We start from the raw sequence: 18,407 nt of genomic DNA on the forward strand, positions 1-18,407 counted from the left end.
AAATTAAAAACCCTAAAAACAGAAGATTTACTCCCTCGGCTTCAACAGTTTTGCACCACAGCAACTCGGACATGCACAAAAAGAATTTTGAATCATGCATCTAATGGTTTTGTCTTTGAGTTCTGGTCTTATTCATTTGATTTTTTTTATCTTTATTATTAATGAGCCTATGCACCAAAGAAATCACTCAATCGGTCTGCTGTTTGGCAGACAATACAGTCACACTGTTTTCACTGAGCTGTAGTGAGTCAGGGCTGGTGCACACAGATTAAGCATGCAGCAACGACTTGTTTCGCCGTTGCGCCCGTCTTCAAATTTTCATCAGATGGTCATTTCTCTGCAAGAATCAGGACTGATGGATGAGATGAAGGAATAAAACCGGCCAAGATAAAGTAGATAAATAGATATACAAAAAAGATGAAAAGAGGGGAGGAAGAGAAGTAGTTTAACATGACCTTTGGAAAAAGAGCAGTAGTGATGGAGGGACGAGAGGAGAGGCAAAGGAAACGGCTGGTGTGTGTGTGTGTGTGTGGGTGTGTGCGTGTGTGGGTGTGTGATGATGGCCCTGTCCCTCCCAGGTCATAAAGGTGTCAGTGGTCCCCGGGCTACTCTTGTCACCGCCCCCCCCATCCCTTCTCTCTCTCTCTCTCTCTCTCTCTCTCTCTCTCTCTCTCTCTCTCTCTCTCTCTCTCACACACACACACACACACACACACATATTCCCACACATACAACCGGGGGCACACACCTTTATGCAAATAGTACATGCATACAAGCACCCCCCCCACACACACACACACACACACACATACACACACAAACTCTCTCCCTCCATGTGTCTTCCCCCTTATGCGTTTAGGTGGGTGGATCGGAAATAGTCACACACGCAGTTTTGAACTGTGGGACAGGAAGCTAAAGAGGGATCGGGGCAGTGAGGAGAGGATTGGAGGTGTGTGCAAGGAGAGTGGGAGAGGAATATGAGAGACATCAGAGGATAGGGGGAGAATAAAAGGATGGGAGAGGAAAGGGGAGAAGGAGGAAAGTAGTTGGTAAAGGGAGAGAAGGGAGTGGGGTAACAAGCACATCCTCTTAACCAGAGTGAGGTGTGCGGTGTGTGTGTGTGTGTGTGTGTGTGTGTGTGTGTGCGCGCGTGTGTGTGTGTGCGGCGGCGGGAGAGGTGATGTGGGATAACTGCAGGGATTAGAAGCCGATGGTGAGAGAGCTAAGTGCACTTTATCGAGGTGCTCTCTCTGAATGTGGCGGCGTGCAGTAAGGAGAGGTAAAGGACAGTGCACTGCTGCAGAAGTATGCTGTGCAATTATAGAAACGGATGAACGGGAGAAAAGGAGTTGAAGTACGTGGATTTCAAGAGGTAGGGGGGTAGAGTGTACATATGCAAAATGCACCTATGGTTTGGTTCAAGGACAGCAGTATTAGTAAATGATTGCAACACGGTTTTTCTTTTTTTAAAGAGGCAGACTTTGGAAGACTTTTCTTACGTGGGCAGCAATGCTCTCAATAGCTCTTAAGGTGAGAGCTGTCCATGTTCGATTCAGTTGATTGTTGTCTGTGTAAAACTGTCCTTTACCTTGAGCCCAGTCCATCCTTTATAAACTCACTTGCTCAACCAAGGGTGTGTGCAGTGCCGTTTCAAAGGTGGAGGTATGGATTTTGGATTTTGCGTGTGTGTGTGTGTGTGTGTGTGTGTGTGTGTGTGTGTGTGTGTGTGCGCAACGTAGCTCATCAATAAACTTCTAGGAGTGTCAAGGGTGGGATCTGCCTCACAGGGCTATGCAGTATGTGCTGGATGCTTGTGTCTATTCAATAGTAAATTGGGTAAAATTCTCTGATTGGCTTTTTTTTTTATAAACTGTCTGAATTATCCCTCTGTGCCCAACTATGCCCATCTGCTGCCGACAGCCACTTAAAACAAACGCTAGCAACTCTTTCCACATATATTCTGACCCAAGTCTAGTGTACATGATGGTTAGATGAAGCTGGATGTGGGTGGGTTGATGTAACCCCCCCCCCCTAGCGAGTACATCTGGTGATGAAGCCTTAATGGCGTTTCACGGAGAACAGCGTTGTCATGTGATGACATTATGGATGAATGAGTCTGAGCGTGTGCCATTTGCTTACTTGCAGCGCCTCCAGGAAGCGGAAAGAGCCCAGCCGTCTGCCGCGAGGCACCAGACAGAAGGTAGAGTTGTGGAGCATCTCTCTGTAGTCATACCTGCATGGAAACACACACAATCGTTAGGTCGGCAGTCATAAACAGAGACACGACGAGCTTCCAGAATACGAAAGGTAAATATGATTTGGGTAAACACGAATTATATAGGTACCTGCAAATGAGGGATTACTATAGAAAGGAAATCAAGATAGATTCATTCTCCATCGAAGTGAATGGTGTGATCCAAATTATAATCAGTTCGTACAAGGACACCAAAATTAGAATCATATCTGCACTATACCAAAAAACTGAGGACAAATGAGTATTCAACTAAATGTATAAAAGAAAAATGGGAAACAGTTCAACATAAAAAATGTCAGACGGTGAATGGCAAAACATGTGGAAAATACATCAAACATCCACCAGTTCACGGATGTGGAGGGAATTCTCTTGGAAAAAAATCTGATCCGTTTTTTTTATCCCCAAAGTCACATCTGAACACAAACCTACCAGGCTGGAGGGAACATGGAATATTAGACGCAGCCCACACACATATATTTTGGAAATGTCACAAAATATCAATGTTTTGGAAAATGGTACACAAAACTTTACAAAAGATACTAAGATACGATATCCCTATGAGCTACTTGGCGCCATATCTGTGTAATTTTCCCAAGGGAAATGTACACATAACAGATAGACTGGTCAAAATACTGCTAACAGCTAGTAAAACGGCTATTACAAAGAAATGGGGTAAAGTGGATCCCCCGACCCAGGATCAATGGTTAGAGATAGTAGAGGAACTACATATAACAGAAAAACTGACACATGGTTTGAGATTACAAGAAGCACACCTAGAAGAAAAGTGGCTGAAATGGACGTCACTCAGAAACCAGAACAGCGACGAAGACTCTGGAAGGCTAACCAATCCAGATATGTAAACTGTAAGAATGGGTGGACTACTAAGATTGTAACTCCCAAACAAAATTTATTTTTCCCATTTTTGTGTTTCATTTTAGGGTTTGTTTGTTGTAAAAAACAAAAAAACAAAACAGAGACACGACACGCCAGTCTCGTACATAAACACACACACACAGATATATGTATACTTGAACTACTGTCGCTATCTTTTGTATATCGAGAAACACACATTGAACCTCCAACACAAAGTCTGTGATGCTTCTCAACAGGGCCAAATACGTAAGTAGGCATGTATCACGTCACACACACCGGTGAAAAGGCTCCTCTGGGAGCGTTTTCTCCTCCAGGGACACACAACTCCAACACAAGTCACTGTGGCTAATAACTTTAGTTCATGTGTAAACTCCACTTTGTCTGTTCAGTCACCATTCATTTCATCTCGCTATTCTGTACGGCCCCTTTCACTCTGCCTCTTCCTCTTTCACCGCTACAGAGACGTGTGCTCCCTCTGTCACTCGCTCTCTCCTATCTCTCGCTCGCTCCCTTTCTCCCGCTGCCTTCTCCACCCTTTTATCTATCCGCTGAGGTGTGCATTTGCTACCTCCCTCCATTTCGCTTCCCCTCTCTCTTCCCTTTCCGCGCTCGCCCATCTCGCTCTCTCCTCTGTCTCTCTCCACTGAGCCGAGCGATACCTTGTTCCGTCTCTACCTCTCCTATCTCCTCCTCTCCATTCCCCTTTCCTCACGCTATCTAGAGAAAAACAGGCGTCCAATCCTCTCCTCTCCTCTCTCCTGCTCGCTTCCGCCCCTCCGCATCTCCTGCGAGAGGGAGCCCTCTTCTATCTCGTCCTCTCCCGCCTCTATCTCTCCAACCAGGAGGCCGGCGCTCCTTCCCTCCCACCGCCCCACCTTCGTCTCCCCAGCGGGGAGGTGGTTGCCTGCTGCCCCTCCTCTCCTCTCCCCTCCCCTCCATCCTCCATCTCTCCAGTGAGGTGCATCTTATTGCTCTCCAAACAAAATGATCAACCCTGCCAGGGGTAATGAGCTGAGAGCGACACCTGCTTCTACCACACAGCTGTGTGTGTGTGTGTGTGTGTGTGTGTATGTGAGAGAGAGAGAGAGTGTGTGCGTGTGCGTGTGTGTGCGTGTGTGTGTGAGTGCGTGTGAGGGAGAGCACATTTGTGTGCTCACACCTGCCTCCACTGTCGTGCTGTGTTGTGCATCAGAGCCTGGATGTGTGTACTTCCATGTGTGCATTAATGTGCTCGCATGCACATCTGTTGGTGTGTTGATGCATGAGCATATATATATATATATATATATATATATATATATATGTGTGTGTGTGTGTGTGTGTGTGTATATATATATATATATATGTATGTATGTGTGTGCATATTTTTATGTTTACGGGGGTCTTAATGTACGTGTTTGCCTGTGTCTTAATGTTTGCACCCCTGTGTGTTTTGTATTAATTTGTGTGCGCGCGGGAGCTGTGCATGTGTGTGTATCTAGTGAGGCGCAGCCCAGCAGGTGAGATGCATGGAGTTCTTTGTGTATTAACACTCGGGTGGCATTACTCCCCTGTCTGTGATGCATCCTGTTTACACAGACCGGACTGGGCAGATATTAAGATGTTTACCATATGAAAAGAGCCACCGACTTCTCCCCACATCGACACACACACACACACACACTCTCCCACAGCCAGCCCTGAAAGTCCAGTGCTCTTCCATCCGTGTTCCTCCTCTCCTCCGTTCCCCGTCTCGTTTGCTCTCCACCAGCCTCTCACAGACACACACACACACACACACACACACACACACACACACACACACACATGCAGCAGCGTGGACAAAGAAATCCCTCTCCCCCTCCAACTTGCTTCGTTTATCTCTTTCTCGGGGAGGGCAGGTTGTTTGGGGCGGGGGTTAAGAGAGTGGAGAGGCAGAAAATCATTTCTCATTTAGCCCTAGTCTATTTAAGGTGAAGGTTACAGGACACACACACACACACACACACACTGTTGCACTGCTGACGATTATAGACACACCTGAGATAATGTAGATGTACGACTGTGATTGCCGATGCTGCCTGTGTGTGTCTGTGCGTCCTCATGCTCGCATGAGTGTGTCAATACAAACCACGTTGACAAGGCAAAGCTGAACACCAAAGCCAAGGGTAACACACACACACACACACACACGCACACAGACAACACACATGCACGCACAGACAACACACACGCACACACACACAGAGTCAACACACACATACAAACAACACCCCACACACACCCAAACAACACACTCACACATGCACACAGCCAACACACACATGCGCCATGCACACACACACACCTCTAAATGAAACAATGACTGTGATGCTGCCGAGTGCCAAGACATGACTGCATGTGATGAATTCCCACTCCTACACATCTGCATACATCTTGTGGAGTACAAAAATGGCTGTCGCGTGCACACACACACACACACAGACACACACGCGTACACATTCACACACAGGTGCACATACTGTACACACTGGATTACATATAGGAACGAACACACTAACACAAACGCACACGGTGTGAAGAAGTGACAGCTGCACGCCCTCATATTGACGTTCTGTCACCTGTCGATGGAGATGAAGCAGCTATTGGGGCCGATTTTTCTACACCAGCTGTCTGCCTTGCAAGTGCCCGTGTGTGTGTGTGTATGTGTGTGTGTGTGTGTGAGTGTGTGTTCAGCCCGCAGAAAAGATCAGCATCTGATGGCAGTGAATATCAATGAGTGTGCAGCAGGGCCTGGATTTAACATGCACCAGCTTCACAACATGTCTTGCACATATGTCCTGCATGCCTTCACCTATGTATGTGTTTCATGGCGCTTATTTCATATTTGCAGCTTTATCTTATGTACGACATGATATGAACATCAGCCATGTGCTTGACACCCAGCTGATCTTGTCCTTCTCTCCCTCTGATACACAAGTAGAGACACGCATTGCTGTGTGCTTGACTGACATCTTGGAGAGGATGGCGACACACCACCTGAAGCTCAATCTGGACAAGACAGAGCTCATGTTCCTCCCGGGGAAAGGTTGCCCGCACCGCGACCTGGCCATTACCATTGACAACACCGTGGTGACGCCAACTCAAACTGGGTGTGATCCTGGACGACCAACTGTCGTTTGCTGCAAACGTTGCATCGGTTGCTCCCTCCCGCAGATTTCTCCTCTTTAACATCAGGAGGATTCGCCCATTCCTCACCGACGCGACGGCACAGGTGCTCGTCCAGGCTCTGGTCATCTCCTGGCTGGACTACGGCAACTCCCTCCTTGCTGGCGCCCCGGCGTCGGTCATCAGACCTCTGGAGCTTGTTCAGAAAGCTGCAGCTCGTCTGGTGTTCAACCGCCCTAAGTTCTCCCACACAACTCCCCTTCTCATGTCCCTACACTGGCTCCCAGTAGCTGCTCGCATCCAGTTTAAGACCCTGGTGCTAGCCTACAGGGCAGTGAAAGGAACATCTCCTTCCTATCTCCAGGCCATGGTCAAGCCCTACACCCCCGCCCAACCACTTTGCTCTGCTGCCTCGGGACACCTGGTTGCCCTGTCGCTCAGAGGCCCCTGCTGCCGGTCAACCCAGTCACGGCTCTTTTCTGTCCTGGCCCCACAGTGGTGAACTGAACTCCCCACTGATGTCAGGACAGCGGAGTCGCTGCCCATCTTTCAGTGCAGGTTGAAAACTCACCTCTTCAAGAACTACTACCCTGTTACTTGCTCGTAGCACTTATTGTATTCATTCATTAAAAGAAAAAAATCTCTTTCTCGCGCTTTTACTTTAGCACTGGTTTTGCTCTTAGATGCTTGTTCAGAGGGAAGATGCACTTATGACCTCTGATGACTAGTAGTTCTCCTGATTTCCTGCGTTAAATGCACTTATTGTAAGTCGCTTTGGATAAAAGTGTCGGCTAAATGACTGTAATGTAATAAATGCAATGTAATGTGATGTAATGTGCTCCTCAAAAGCAAAATGTATGGTGCACTCTTCTGTGTGTAGTCATTAATGTAATGTTACATGACTTACGTGTTACAACTTCTCATGACACTTAAGACAATGATGTGATAAGACCGCCCGAAGAGTTTTTTTTAGAAAGACACACCCTGAGTCCTTCCATCTAGGGCTCAGAATTGGCAGGTACCTCCCTTTCTGATAAAAACACTGCAATTTGATATTCCCATTTTTTTTCAAGCTCCATCGCCTCTATAGCAAAATGTCAGAACTGCAATATCGCAGGAAATGTACGGTAAAATGTATTTATTTGAAGCTCAGTGTGTTGCAAAAATCGTAAAACATGAGCTTCCCTGGGCATCCAGGTAGTGTAGCGGTCTATTCCGTTGCCTACCAACACGGGGATCGCCGGTTCGAATCCCTGTGTTACCTCCGGCTTGGTCGGGCATCCCTACAGACACAATTTGCCGTGTCTGCGGGTGGGAAGCCGGATGTGGGTATGTCTCCTGGTTGCTGCACTAGCGCCTTCTCTGGTCGGCCGGGGCACATTTTCGGGGGGGGGGTGACTGGGGGGAATAGTGTGATCCTCCCATGCGTTACGGTCCCCTGGTGAAACAACTCACTGTCAGGTGAAAAGAAGTGGCTGCCGACTCCACATGTATCGGAGGAGGCATGTGGTAGTCTGCGGCCCTACCCGGCTCTGCAGAGGGGGTGGAGCAGTGACCGGGACGGCTCGGAGAGCGGGGTGATTGGCCAGATACAATAGGGGAGAAAAGGGGGGAGATTCAAGCACACAGATGTGGCGGTTGTAGATATCGTTACATCGAGCCTCGTCACAGCAACCATCATTTGTGATCCAACATTGCAATTCAGGGGAAGCAGTGCGATGTTAAAACTGACAGGGCTTAGTATTGTGATACTTTCTGTTGAACCGCCCCCTCCCCCACGCCTACGTAGACCTCCCCCCTTTCCTCCACTATCCCGTCCCGTTCTGTTCCCCAACACCTGTCTCTCTCCTCTTCCTCCTCTTCAGCCTCCCTGCTGCTTCTGTCGTTTAGCCGGGTCATAGGCCCCCAGATAAGCCCTTTTACTTTTCTTTTCTTCTGCGGTCTCTCTTCTTCCTTTTTTTTTTTTGCTGCGCTAACAACAGCAAAGCTCTCCTTCCGTTCCATCCTTGTGACCTTGAGCAGGCGGAGGGATAACCACCACTCAGCTGTGAGCCCACAGGCTGTGTGTGCGTGCATGTGTGTGTGCGTGTGTGCATTTGTGGCAGTATTTCAATTTGTGTGAGCAGAATTTCAAACAGTGGTACTCGCAGGCATGTGAAGCACCATTGCGCGGCAGGGTTCACGTGGAAACGGCGGAGCGTGTGAGAGAGATCAGCGGCACCAGCGGGCCGTGACCGTGGAGAAAACGTTAAAAGAGAGGTGAAGGGATATTCTCCTATCGGGGGGACTTTGCGGTGGCACACCTGGACCGCGAAATGGACGAAAATGAGGTCAGGGCAGCACGTTATGCAATAACCCGTGAATAGAGACAACAAAACAACACAACCGAATAAACAAAGAGACACAATGGGTACTGTGGCAAGTTTCTGCACCTATATACAAGGGTATTTCTGCATGTTTATTTGTCACTGCGTGGGTGTGTCCGTGCATCCCACACATCTGATGCAGTTTGGAGACACTTCCCCAACTGGGCCGATCGGCAACTTCCAGCGCGGTTGCCATAGCAACCTGTCATTAAAACGCCTCCGTTTGTGGTGACTTGATTACATGCATTCTGCTCTTCTTCTACACACAGAGGGGTGGGGAAGAGGAGGATGACGCAAAGGGAGATGGGGGTGGGGGTGGGGGTCAAATAAGAGGTGTTTTATATATGGGGGAAACAAGTCCAGCAGCCTAGATTCCCAAAGGTGGGGGTCTGGCAGGTCTTCTTTTTTCCCTTTTTCCCCATTTTCAGCGTTGCATAGACATTATGCAGACGCCAAGTGACTATCTCTCTCCGAGGATCAGGCTGCAGGGTGGTGAAAGCACAAAACCAAATCCAGCCTACACGTCTTCTAAGAGATCCAGCTGACTACTTTTGTGAGACCGTTGTTACATTAGCCTCCAGGATCGCCCGCTGCCCTCGTCTCTCTCACTTACACCTTTTGTTTCTCACTGTCTCCGAGTGTATGATTTAGAATGAATGCATTGTGTTTGCAGTGCTGTGTGTGTGTGTGTGTGTGTGCGTGCGTGTGTGTGTGTGTGCGTGCGTGCGTGCGTGTGTGCGTGTGTGCGTGCGTGTGTGCGTGCGTGTGTGCGTGTGCGTGTATTCATGCAAAGAAAGAAAGGCAAGCAGAGCTGGAGCTGGGTGGATTAGCATTGACAATGAAAGAGGGTGAAAATAACACCACACACACACACACACACACACACACACACTCTCTCTCTCTCTCTCTCTCTCTCTCTCTCTCTCTCTCTCTCTCTCTCTCTCTCTCTCTCTCTCACACACACACACACACACAGGGATCTGGATACAACCTGACCCCCGCTTGCCTGTGAGAGACATGGTTAAATAGAGATGGTCATACAGTCACACTCTCCTAGACAGAGTGGCAGAAAAAAACAGACAGAAGAGACAAGATAGATGTACACACAAATAAAACGTTTTAAACTTCACCAAGAGAGCAAGACACACACACACACACACTCACACACACACACACACACACTCACACTCACACTCACACACACACACACACACACACACACACACACACACACACACACACACACACACACCTCATACATACAAACAAAGAGAACGAGAGAAAGAGACAAGACAGGGAGATGGGCCAGCTGGCAGATAGAGGGAGTAACACACTCACACTCACACACTCACACACACACACACACACACACACACACACACACACACACACACACACACACACACAATGGATGAATAGTCATCCAGGAGGGCAGACAAAGCGACTGAGTGCAAGTCAGGAAGACAGACAGTTGGAGACTCTCACGTAGCCCTTCTCTGATAGAAGGAAGGGCTACGTGAGCTAGAAGGCAGATACCAAGACAGGCAGACACGAGCTCTTCGCAGTCAACACAAGTTTGGTTTCGGTTAGCCCCAAGAAAGCGAGGGTAATGCCTCGCCCTTTCATCCCCCGTCTACGTGTCCCCTGCTGGGCGTGCCTGCAAAATACAGCGAGAAGACGCCAATGGCAAGTGGAGATCAGCATGTTGAGAACAGCATGTGGCACAGCATGCGAATGTAAAACGAACATACATCACCGCCTGCCTCCATTTGTAAGTGTATCATGTGTGCGATGAGAGGCAGAGGAAGCAGCTGTGTCTGTGCGTGTCTGTCAGAGTGTATTTGTGCATCCTAGGTTCTATAAAGATGGTGGGAAAAAAACTCCAATGCCCTACAACCTTGCCATCTGATCAACTAATCCAGCTACCGAGTTGAATTCCTAGTAACCTGACTCATCTCATCTCATCATCAGCCGCTCCTCCGGGGTCGGGTCACCATGGCAGCAAGCTAAGTAGGGCACTCCAGACGTCCCTCTCCCCAGCAACACCCTCCAGCTCCTCCTGGGGGATCCCAAGGTGTTCCCAGGCCAGATTGGACATGTAGTCCCTCCAGCGACTTCTGGGTCTACCCCGGGGTCTCCTCCCAGTTGGACATGCCCGATAAACCTCCAAAGGAAGACGCCCAGGAGGCGTCCTAATCAGATGCCCGAACCACCTCAACTGGCTCCTTTTGACACGAAGCAGCAGCGGCTCTACTCCGAGCTCCCTACGGATGTCCGAGGTCCTCACCCTGTCTCTAAAGCTGAGCCCAGACACCCGACAGAGGAAACTCATTTCAGACACTTTGTATCCATGATCTCATCCTTTCGGTCACTACCCAAAGCTCATGACCAGAGGTGAGGGTTGGAACGAAGATTGACTGGTAAACTGAGAGCTTTGCCTTCCGGCTCAGCTCCTTCTTCACCACAACAGTCCGGTACAACGTCCGCATTACTGCTGATGCAGCTCCAATCCGCCTGTCAATCTCCCGCTCCATCCTACCCTCACTCGTGAACAAGACCCCAAGATACTGGAATTCCTTCACTTGAGGCAACAACTCATCCCCAACCCAGAGGGAGCAATCCACCATTTTCCTCACTAGCTTTACTAAAAAACATGAATGCAATCATGATAGAGGCCTTCTATTACACATCACAGTGTTTTTTGCAGTATGGCTGTCATGCCACAGATGTGCTCGTTGCCTAGTTAAATAATGCACACAGTGGGAAATAAATTGTTTAAAATGGCTGATCGTCAGCGACCCAAAGGACTCTATTCTCCCGGTAATTAACTGAGAGGTAGCAGGCTTAGCACACCCCATAAACATATGAGCATCTAAGTTAAAGCATATTGTTGTGTATTAGCGTTAGAGTGTGACAGATGTGCAGTCTAAGTGGGCTTGTGGGTAAAGGATGGGTCATGTTTCATTCCTGACTAACTGAGACAAAGCGTGTGTGTGTATGTGGGGGGGGGGGCTATCAACATATGTCTTGGTGTGTGTTCGTGCCTGAGAATGATAATGTGTGCGTACATGCGTACAGCGATAAATAAGAGTGGGAAAGACAAATCACTGGGGTGTGACTGAACTTTCTGTGTGTGTGTGTGTGTGTGTGTGTGTGTGTGTGTGTGTGCTCGTGTGTATTTGACCCCCTCAGCTCTCGCCCTTGTTACTTCCCACTCATTTGCCCTGCGGCTGCAAACCCTTGTACCCTGCAGGACGAGAACAAGTGGGAGCGCATTGTGTATGCATGCACTTGCCCCATGTGCATGCGAGACCGTGTGCGTCTCTGTGCATGCCCGTGCGTGCGCCTATCCATTTCATCCCTTCTTCATCCTCTTCCTCCTCCTCTACCATCACGCCCGCCATTCACTCTCCACAACTAATTCATTAGCTTAATTAGAGCTCATTAGCCAGCTTATGCTAGTTCCAATTAGCATCCTAGCATGGAATAACCCCGAGGTCCGCCTGGCCAAACAAACAGGCTTACCATGGCGAATCCCTCGATGATGCTGAGGTCCGACCATGCACGGGTGAAACTGATTACTCCCACTTACAGACTTTACTGCATTTAAAGTGTTTTCAATGACCTGCCTCAGGATTACTGTGGTCTTTTAAAGCTCCCTGGGTAACCCACAAGGCTGAAGCACCCAGGAGTGAAGATGCAATGCCAATGAGGTTGCCCATGCTAAAAATGTCTTCTCTCATGGTACCGTGAGGATCAGGGCTGTCCCGAATACCTTTTTTTCGGGCTTCGAATATTCAGCAGCAAGTATTCGAAGGTATTCAAAGCTTCGCTACGACGGTGGGAGGTGCTTGACTTTTCGGACATCTTGCCAAACTAGCTGGGTCGTGTCTGGATGGTGACCCTAGGGTTGCGAAACTCTTGCAGGATTTTTAACCTAACCTTAACCCTAGGTCATCCCGGGTCGTCCTCTGTGTAGAGTTTGCATGTTCTCCCCATGTCTGTGTGGGTTTCCTCTGGGTGCTCCGGTTTCCTCCCACAGTCCCAAGACATGTAGGTCAGGTGAATCGGACATACTAAATTATCCCTAGGTGTGAATGTCTCTGCCCTGCGATGGACTGGCGGCCTTCCCAGGGTGTTTCCCCACCTTGCGCCCAGTGACTGCTGGGATAGGCTTCAGCAACCCTAATTAGGGTGAGGGGCTTGGATAATGGATAGATGGACCTTAACCCTAACCCTAACCTAACGCTTGCTGTGCGCATGTGTGAGAGTTTCGCAAATCCGGAAATACCATCTAGACACGAGCAGCTAGCTCTAAGTCACATCCTGCACTGGGCGTAGAGGAGACGAGACCTAGCATGCTGCGTTCACATGGACACCAGATGTCATTATCGTGGATGAGAGCAGTACCGTAAAATTAGATGGCACCGGCAAATTATGCCGACAACGGCAGACGGCACTGCTGTCCAAAATTAAAATAGTTAGGGGGCTGTTTTTTATTCCTACACAAAGTAAAACATAAAGTTAATCATGTGGTGTGTGTGTGTGTGTCTGTATGTGTGTCTGTGTGTGTGTGTGTGTGTGTACAAACACAAAACAATGTTGTACAATTTGTTTTTTTTTCTACAAACAATACATTACCATAGCAACCCATTTACTGTACTGTTTGTGCCTTGTGCCATATTGCCTACTGCTGTTTACTGTTTCCCGGAAAGAAAAAAACATCGAATACTGATTTTGCCGTCTGTCACCATGGCAACTATCGAAGGCTTCGAAGCATTCAGGTCAACCCTAATGAGGATAAAAGAAATAACCAAATAGCATGTTTTATGTTTTACTGTGCATTACTGACCCACCGGGACTAAGAGAAACACCCCCCTGGTTGCTGTATAGGTGGGCTGGGACACGACGCCCACCTGGAAGAGCCGTCTGTCCTTAAGTCTCCTTTACACTGGGTCTAATGGAGAGCTTTCATGTCGCCGGTCTTTCCAACCCGTCAAGATCTATTTGTTGAGGGGACCCCTTGACTGATGGGTCTAATATTTCCTTTGTTAGGTCTCTCTCTCTCTCTTGCTCTCTCTCTTGCTGTCGCTCTTTCGCTCTCTCTCTCTCTCTCTCTTGTTCTCTCTCTTGCTGTCTCTCTCTCTCTCTTGCTGTCTCTCTTTCTCTCTCTTGCTGTCTCTCTTTCGCTCTCTCTCTCTCTCTTGCTGTCTCTCTCTCTCTCTCTCTTGCTGTCTCTCTCTCTCTCTCTCTTGCTGTCTCTCTTTCGCTCTCTCTCTCTCTCTCTCTCTCTTGTTCTCTCTCTTGCTGTCTCTCTCTCTCTCTCTTGCTCTCTCTCTTGCTGTCTTTCTTTCGCTCTCTCTCTCTCTCTTGTTCTCTCTCTTGCTGTCTCTCTCTCTCTCTCTTGCTCTCTCTCTTGCTGTCTCTCTCTCTCTCTCTTGCTCTCTCTCTTGCTGTCGCTCTTTCGCTCTCTCTCTCTCTCTCTCTTGTTCTCTCTCTTGCTGTCTCTCTCTCTCTCTTGCTGTCTCTCTTTCTCTCTCTTGCTGTCTCTCTTTCGCTCTCTCTCTCTCTCTTGTTCTCTCTCTTGCTGTCTCTCTCTCTTGCTCTCTCTCTTGCTGTCTCTCTTTCGCTCTCTCTCTTGTTCTCTCTCTTGCTGTCTCTCTCTCTCTCTCTTGCTGTCTCTCTCTCTCTTGCTCTCTCTCTTGCTGTCTCTCTTTCGCTCTCTCTCTCTCTTGCTGTCTCTCTCTCTCTCTCTCTTGCTGTCTCTCTCTCTCTCTCTTGCTGTCTCTCTTTCGCTCTCTCTCTCTCTCTTGTTCTCTCTCTTGCTGTCTCTCTCTCTCTCTCGCTCACCCACACACACACGCAGACTTAAAGGCAAAACAGATGTAACGAGTGAAATAAAGCTAAAATCTCCCTGAAGTGTAGTTAAGAAAGTTAAGAAAAACTATTTAGCCTTCAAACTTCACCTTATAGTAGCTTCAATCCTGAAGATTTCCATGGCAACCAGAGTATGTTCTGATACGTTCCACTCCTGGTAATTTCGAGCAATAGCTGCCACCTGTATTCTTATGCATTTGTGTGTTATTTGCTTATCTTAAAGGTTACTGTTGGGCAGGAGTTTCTGAGGGAAAATTATATAGCACACAGTGTTTAACATCTTCAACATAGTGGACGGGTAGCAGTGAATTTCAAGACGAAATTAAGTTGTTGTGGCTTACAAGCAGACATGGCCAAGCTCCAATACAGGGATCGCCGGTTCGAATCCCTGTGTTACCTCCGGCTAGGTCGAGCATCCCTACAGACACAATTGGCCATGTGTGCGGGTGGGAAGCCGGATGTGGGTATGTGTCCTGGTCACTGCACTAGCGCCTCCTCTGGTCAGTTGGGGCGCCTGTTCGGGGGAGGGGGGACTGGGGGGAATAGCGTGATCCTCCCAAACGCTATGTCCCCCTGGCGAAACTCCTCACTGTCAGGTGAAAAGAAGCGGCTGGTGACTCCACATGTATCGGAGGAGGCATGTGGTGGTCTGCAGCCCTCTCCGGATCAGCAGAGGGGGTGGAGCAGAGACCAGGACGGCTCGGAAGAGTGGGGTAATTGGCCAAGTACAATTGGGGAGAAAAAGCGGGAAAAATCCCCCCCCCCCCAAAAAAGACATGGTCAAGCTCGTAGAGGACCTTTACTAATAGATGCTACAACATCGATAGCCATAACCCACATTCGGCTGTATTTTTATTATGTTGGCGGAGGGGGAAGTCGTGGAACAACAGCACTGGAAACCCTAATTTATTTCTAATAGATCTGTGGGATTCTGATTGGTCAGACTGCTGCATGGATCACAGTATCCACGTCTGTCAGCCAGTTGAACAAAGATGAGTTGTGTTCAGGGCTGCATCTTGAAAATATAGTTTTAAAACTTGATGCAATTCTACTGTATGCCAATGACCTTTGTAATCCTCCACCAGTAAGATTTAGCCACGAGTGCATCAGTGGTACGTTGTATGCAGTAGTGTACCATGGCGTTTCAGTCCCACACCTCACACACACACAAACGCACATTTCTCATATGGGTGCCAATACAGCCAACACAGCCACATACAAAATACACTATCATGCACTACATGCATCAACACCAACAAGACAGCTGATCTTCAACAACCACAACGCACACCACTGTGCACTACAGCAGCTATTGCAGCATCACCATCAGATCTGCCTTAATGTCACTCAACGAGCAGCTTGCACATGCACACCACATGGCACAACACAACAAACAAATTCAATAAAGTATAGCCACAATATTGTTGTCATATAAATATGACAATAACAGCATCATGAGTTGGCAGATGACACCACAGTGATTGGACTAATAAGTGACAGTGATGAGAGGGCCTATAGGAGGGACATGGAAGATTTAACCATATGGTGCCATGATAACAACTTCTCTCTAAATGTCGATACGACAAAACAAATCAATGACTTTAGACAGATCAGAGGAAATCACATTCCTATTTCCATCAGTGGGTCATCTGTTGAAATTGTGGACAGTTTCTGATTTCTCAGTTTACACATTACAGACATCCTCCTCACATGGTCTCTCAACACCAACTGCATCCTTGAGAGGGCGCAGCAGAGACTGTATTTTCTGAGGCGTCTCAAGACTTTTGGTATGAGTACCAAAACTCGTATGAACTTTTATTGCAGTACCATCGAGAGTGTCTTGACAGGCTGCATCACAGTGTGGTTTCACAACCTGACTGCTCAGGACTGCAGACTGCTGCAAGCGACTGTAAAGACAGCGGCAAAAATCACTGGCATGGAAGTACCACAACTTCATCATATTTACACCACTCGCTACAAAAGGAAAGCCCAAAACATCATTAAGGACACCAGCCACCTCACTCATGCTCTGTTCTCGCTCCTTCCATCTAAAAAACATTACCGGAGCATCAAATCCCACACCACCCGTCTCAGTAATGGCTTCTTGCCACAGGCAGTCAGGTTGCTGAACAGCTGATGCACCCAATATGCACTTTACATTGTTGTGTTATCGTGTACTTTTCTATATTGTGTATATAATGTATGAATTCTGTGCAGCCGAAAGTAGTAGTAGTAATCTATGTAGGTCTGTAGTGTGTATTTTTGGGATGGTGTGTCCTTCTGTCCTTTGTCTTGTGTCCTTTGTGCTAAGGCAGAGAGAGCCAGAGCACAAGCATTTCATTGTATTCCAATACACATGATAATAAAGTTGAACTTCAACTTCAACTTATCAGTGCACCCACCACCTCCATTTCAATAGGAAGAATGTGCACACCAATATGGAGTTGAAGTTCCTCCTCACTTGAGAGACTTGTCTCTCGCAAAAATCGTCCGTCCAGTAATTTAGTCCATTTGGAAGAATGTGTAAAAACTGCAGACAATCTTCCCAGATTTGCAAAAAACCACAAAGTAGATCAGCAACAAGATCGTCAGTAGCTGTGAATGTGGGGGCCATTGCACTTAAGTTTGCTCACAATCCGCCAAAGGCTCAAGCTCAGAGTTGATGACGACACCGGGGCTAGCACCAACACATCGCAGGGCCCTGAGGCGCTCTGTTACTACACATCAAAATCTGATAGGCTGATGACACGGTCACTCAAAAGTTGTAATCAGTTTGCAGCTTTGGGCTTCAAGGAAGGGCTAGCAATAAACACTACTGCTGGTCCAAGGAGCTGTGATGCATTTAGATGACATAGGAAATCCCTGCTCAGCCCCACGAGAAAAGAAGTAATTGAATTCACACACATATCAGGCACAATCCAATACAACTATGAAAACCAAATTGTGATTGTGAGTTTGGCAGGGCCAGCAGAGAAGGCCCTGATGGCCCTGACAGCCCACCACTGGTTGTATGGTGTATGAGATGTTTATTCATTGAGCTTGCCCGGAGTGGAGTGAATTCCCATTGACTCAACATTTGCAGCGTGGCTTTGAAACCAATTGTGTTTCAGGAATTTCTAAGATGCTATGGTAGCTTGCATAGCTGTACCAAATTCCTATTACCTTTCAAATGAGACCTGGGCGGCGTGGCGGAGAGAGTATGGCCGCAAGCATTGGGAGAGAGCTGCATACACAGTATTTCTGCCAAGTAGCGCACGCAAACACACACACACACACACACACACACACAAGAATGTTTCATTTCATTCCATACACAATATGGTTGCTGGAGGCTCTTTCATGACAAATCACTCTGAAATCCTGAAGACACTAAAAACCGCACGTGCGCGCGCGCACACACACACACACACACACACACACACACACACACACACACACACACAGTGTGGAAACCAACGTAAAAATATGAAAAGGGCGTCCGGGTGGCGTGACCAACACGGAGATTGGTGGTTCGAATCCCCGTGTTACCTCCAGCTTGGTTGGGCGTCCCTACAGACACAATTGGCCATGTCTGCGGGTGGGAAGCCAGATGTGGGTATGTGTCCTGGTCGCCGCACTAGCGCCTCCTCTGGTCAGTCGGGGGGGGGGGGACTGGGGGCAATAGCGTGATCCTCCCGAAAGCCACGTCCCCCTGGCGAAACTCCTCACTGTCAGGTGAAAAGAGGCAGCTGGCGACTCCACATGTATCGGAGGAGGCATGTGGTCTGCAACCCCCCCCCCCCCCGATCAGCAGAGGGGGTGGAGCAGCGACCAGGATGGCTTGGAAGAGTGGGGTAATTGATACAATTGGGGAGAAAAGGGATGGGGGGGGGGATCCCCACAAACGAAAA

General features: G+C 48.2%; 1 protein-coding gene across 1 annotated transcript in view; it reads right to left on the minus strand.

The window, feature by feature from the left end:
- ext1b (exostosin glycosyltransferase 1b) overlaps nt 1–18,407 on the minus strand; it is a 152,859-nt gene that overhangs the window by 37,194 nt on the left and 97,258 nt on the right. Inside the window, exon 2 of the mRNA XM_056297922.1 lies at nt 2,140–2,233. Within this exon, the coding sequence (XP_056153897.1) occupies nt 2,140–2,233 (94 nt within the window). The remainder of the gene's footprint in view (nt 1–2,139; nt 2,234–18,407) is intronic.

This window comes from Lampris incognitus, chromosome 18, assembly GCF_029633865.1.
Source record: "Lampris incognitus isolate fLamInc1 chromosome 18, fLamInc1.hap2, whole genome shotgun sequence".
In the NCBI taxonomy this organism is placed as follows: domain Eukaryota; kingdom Metazoa; phylum Chordata; class Actinopteri; order Lampriformes; family Lampridae; genus Lampris; species Lampris incognitus.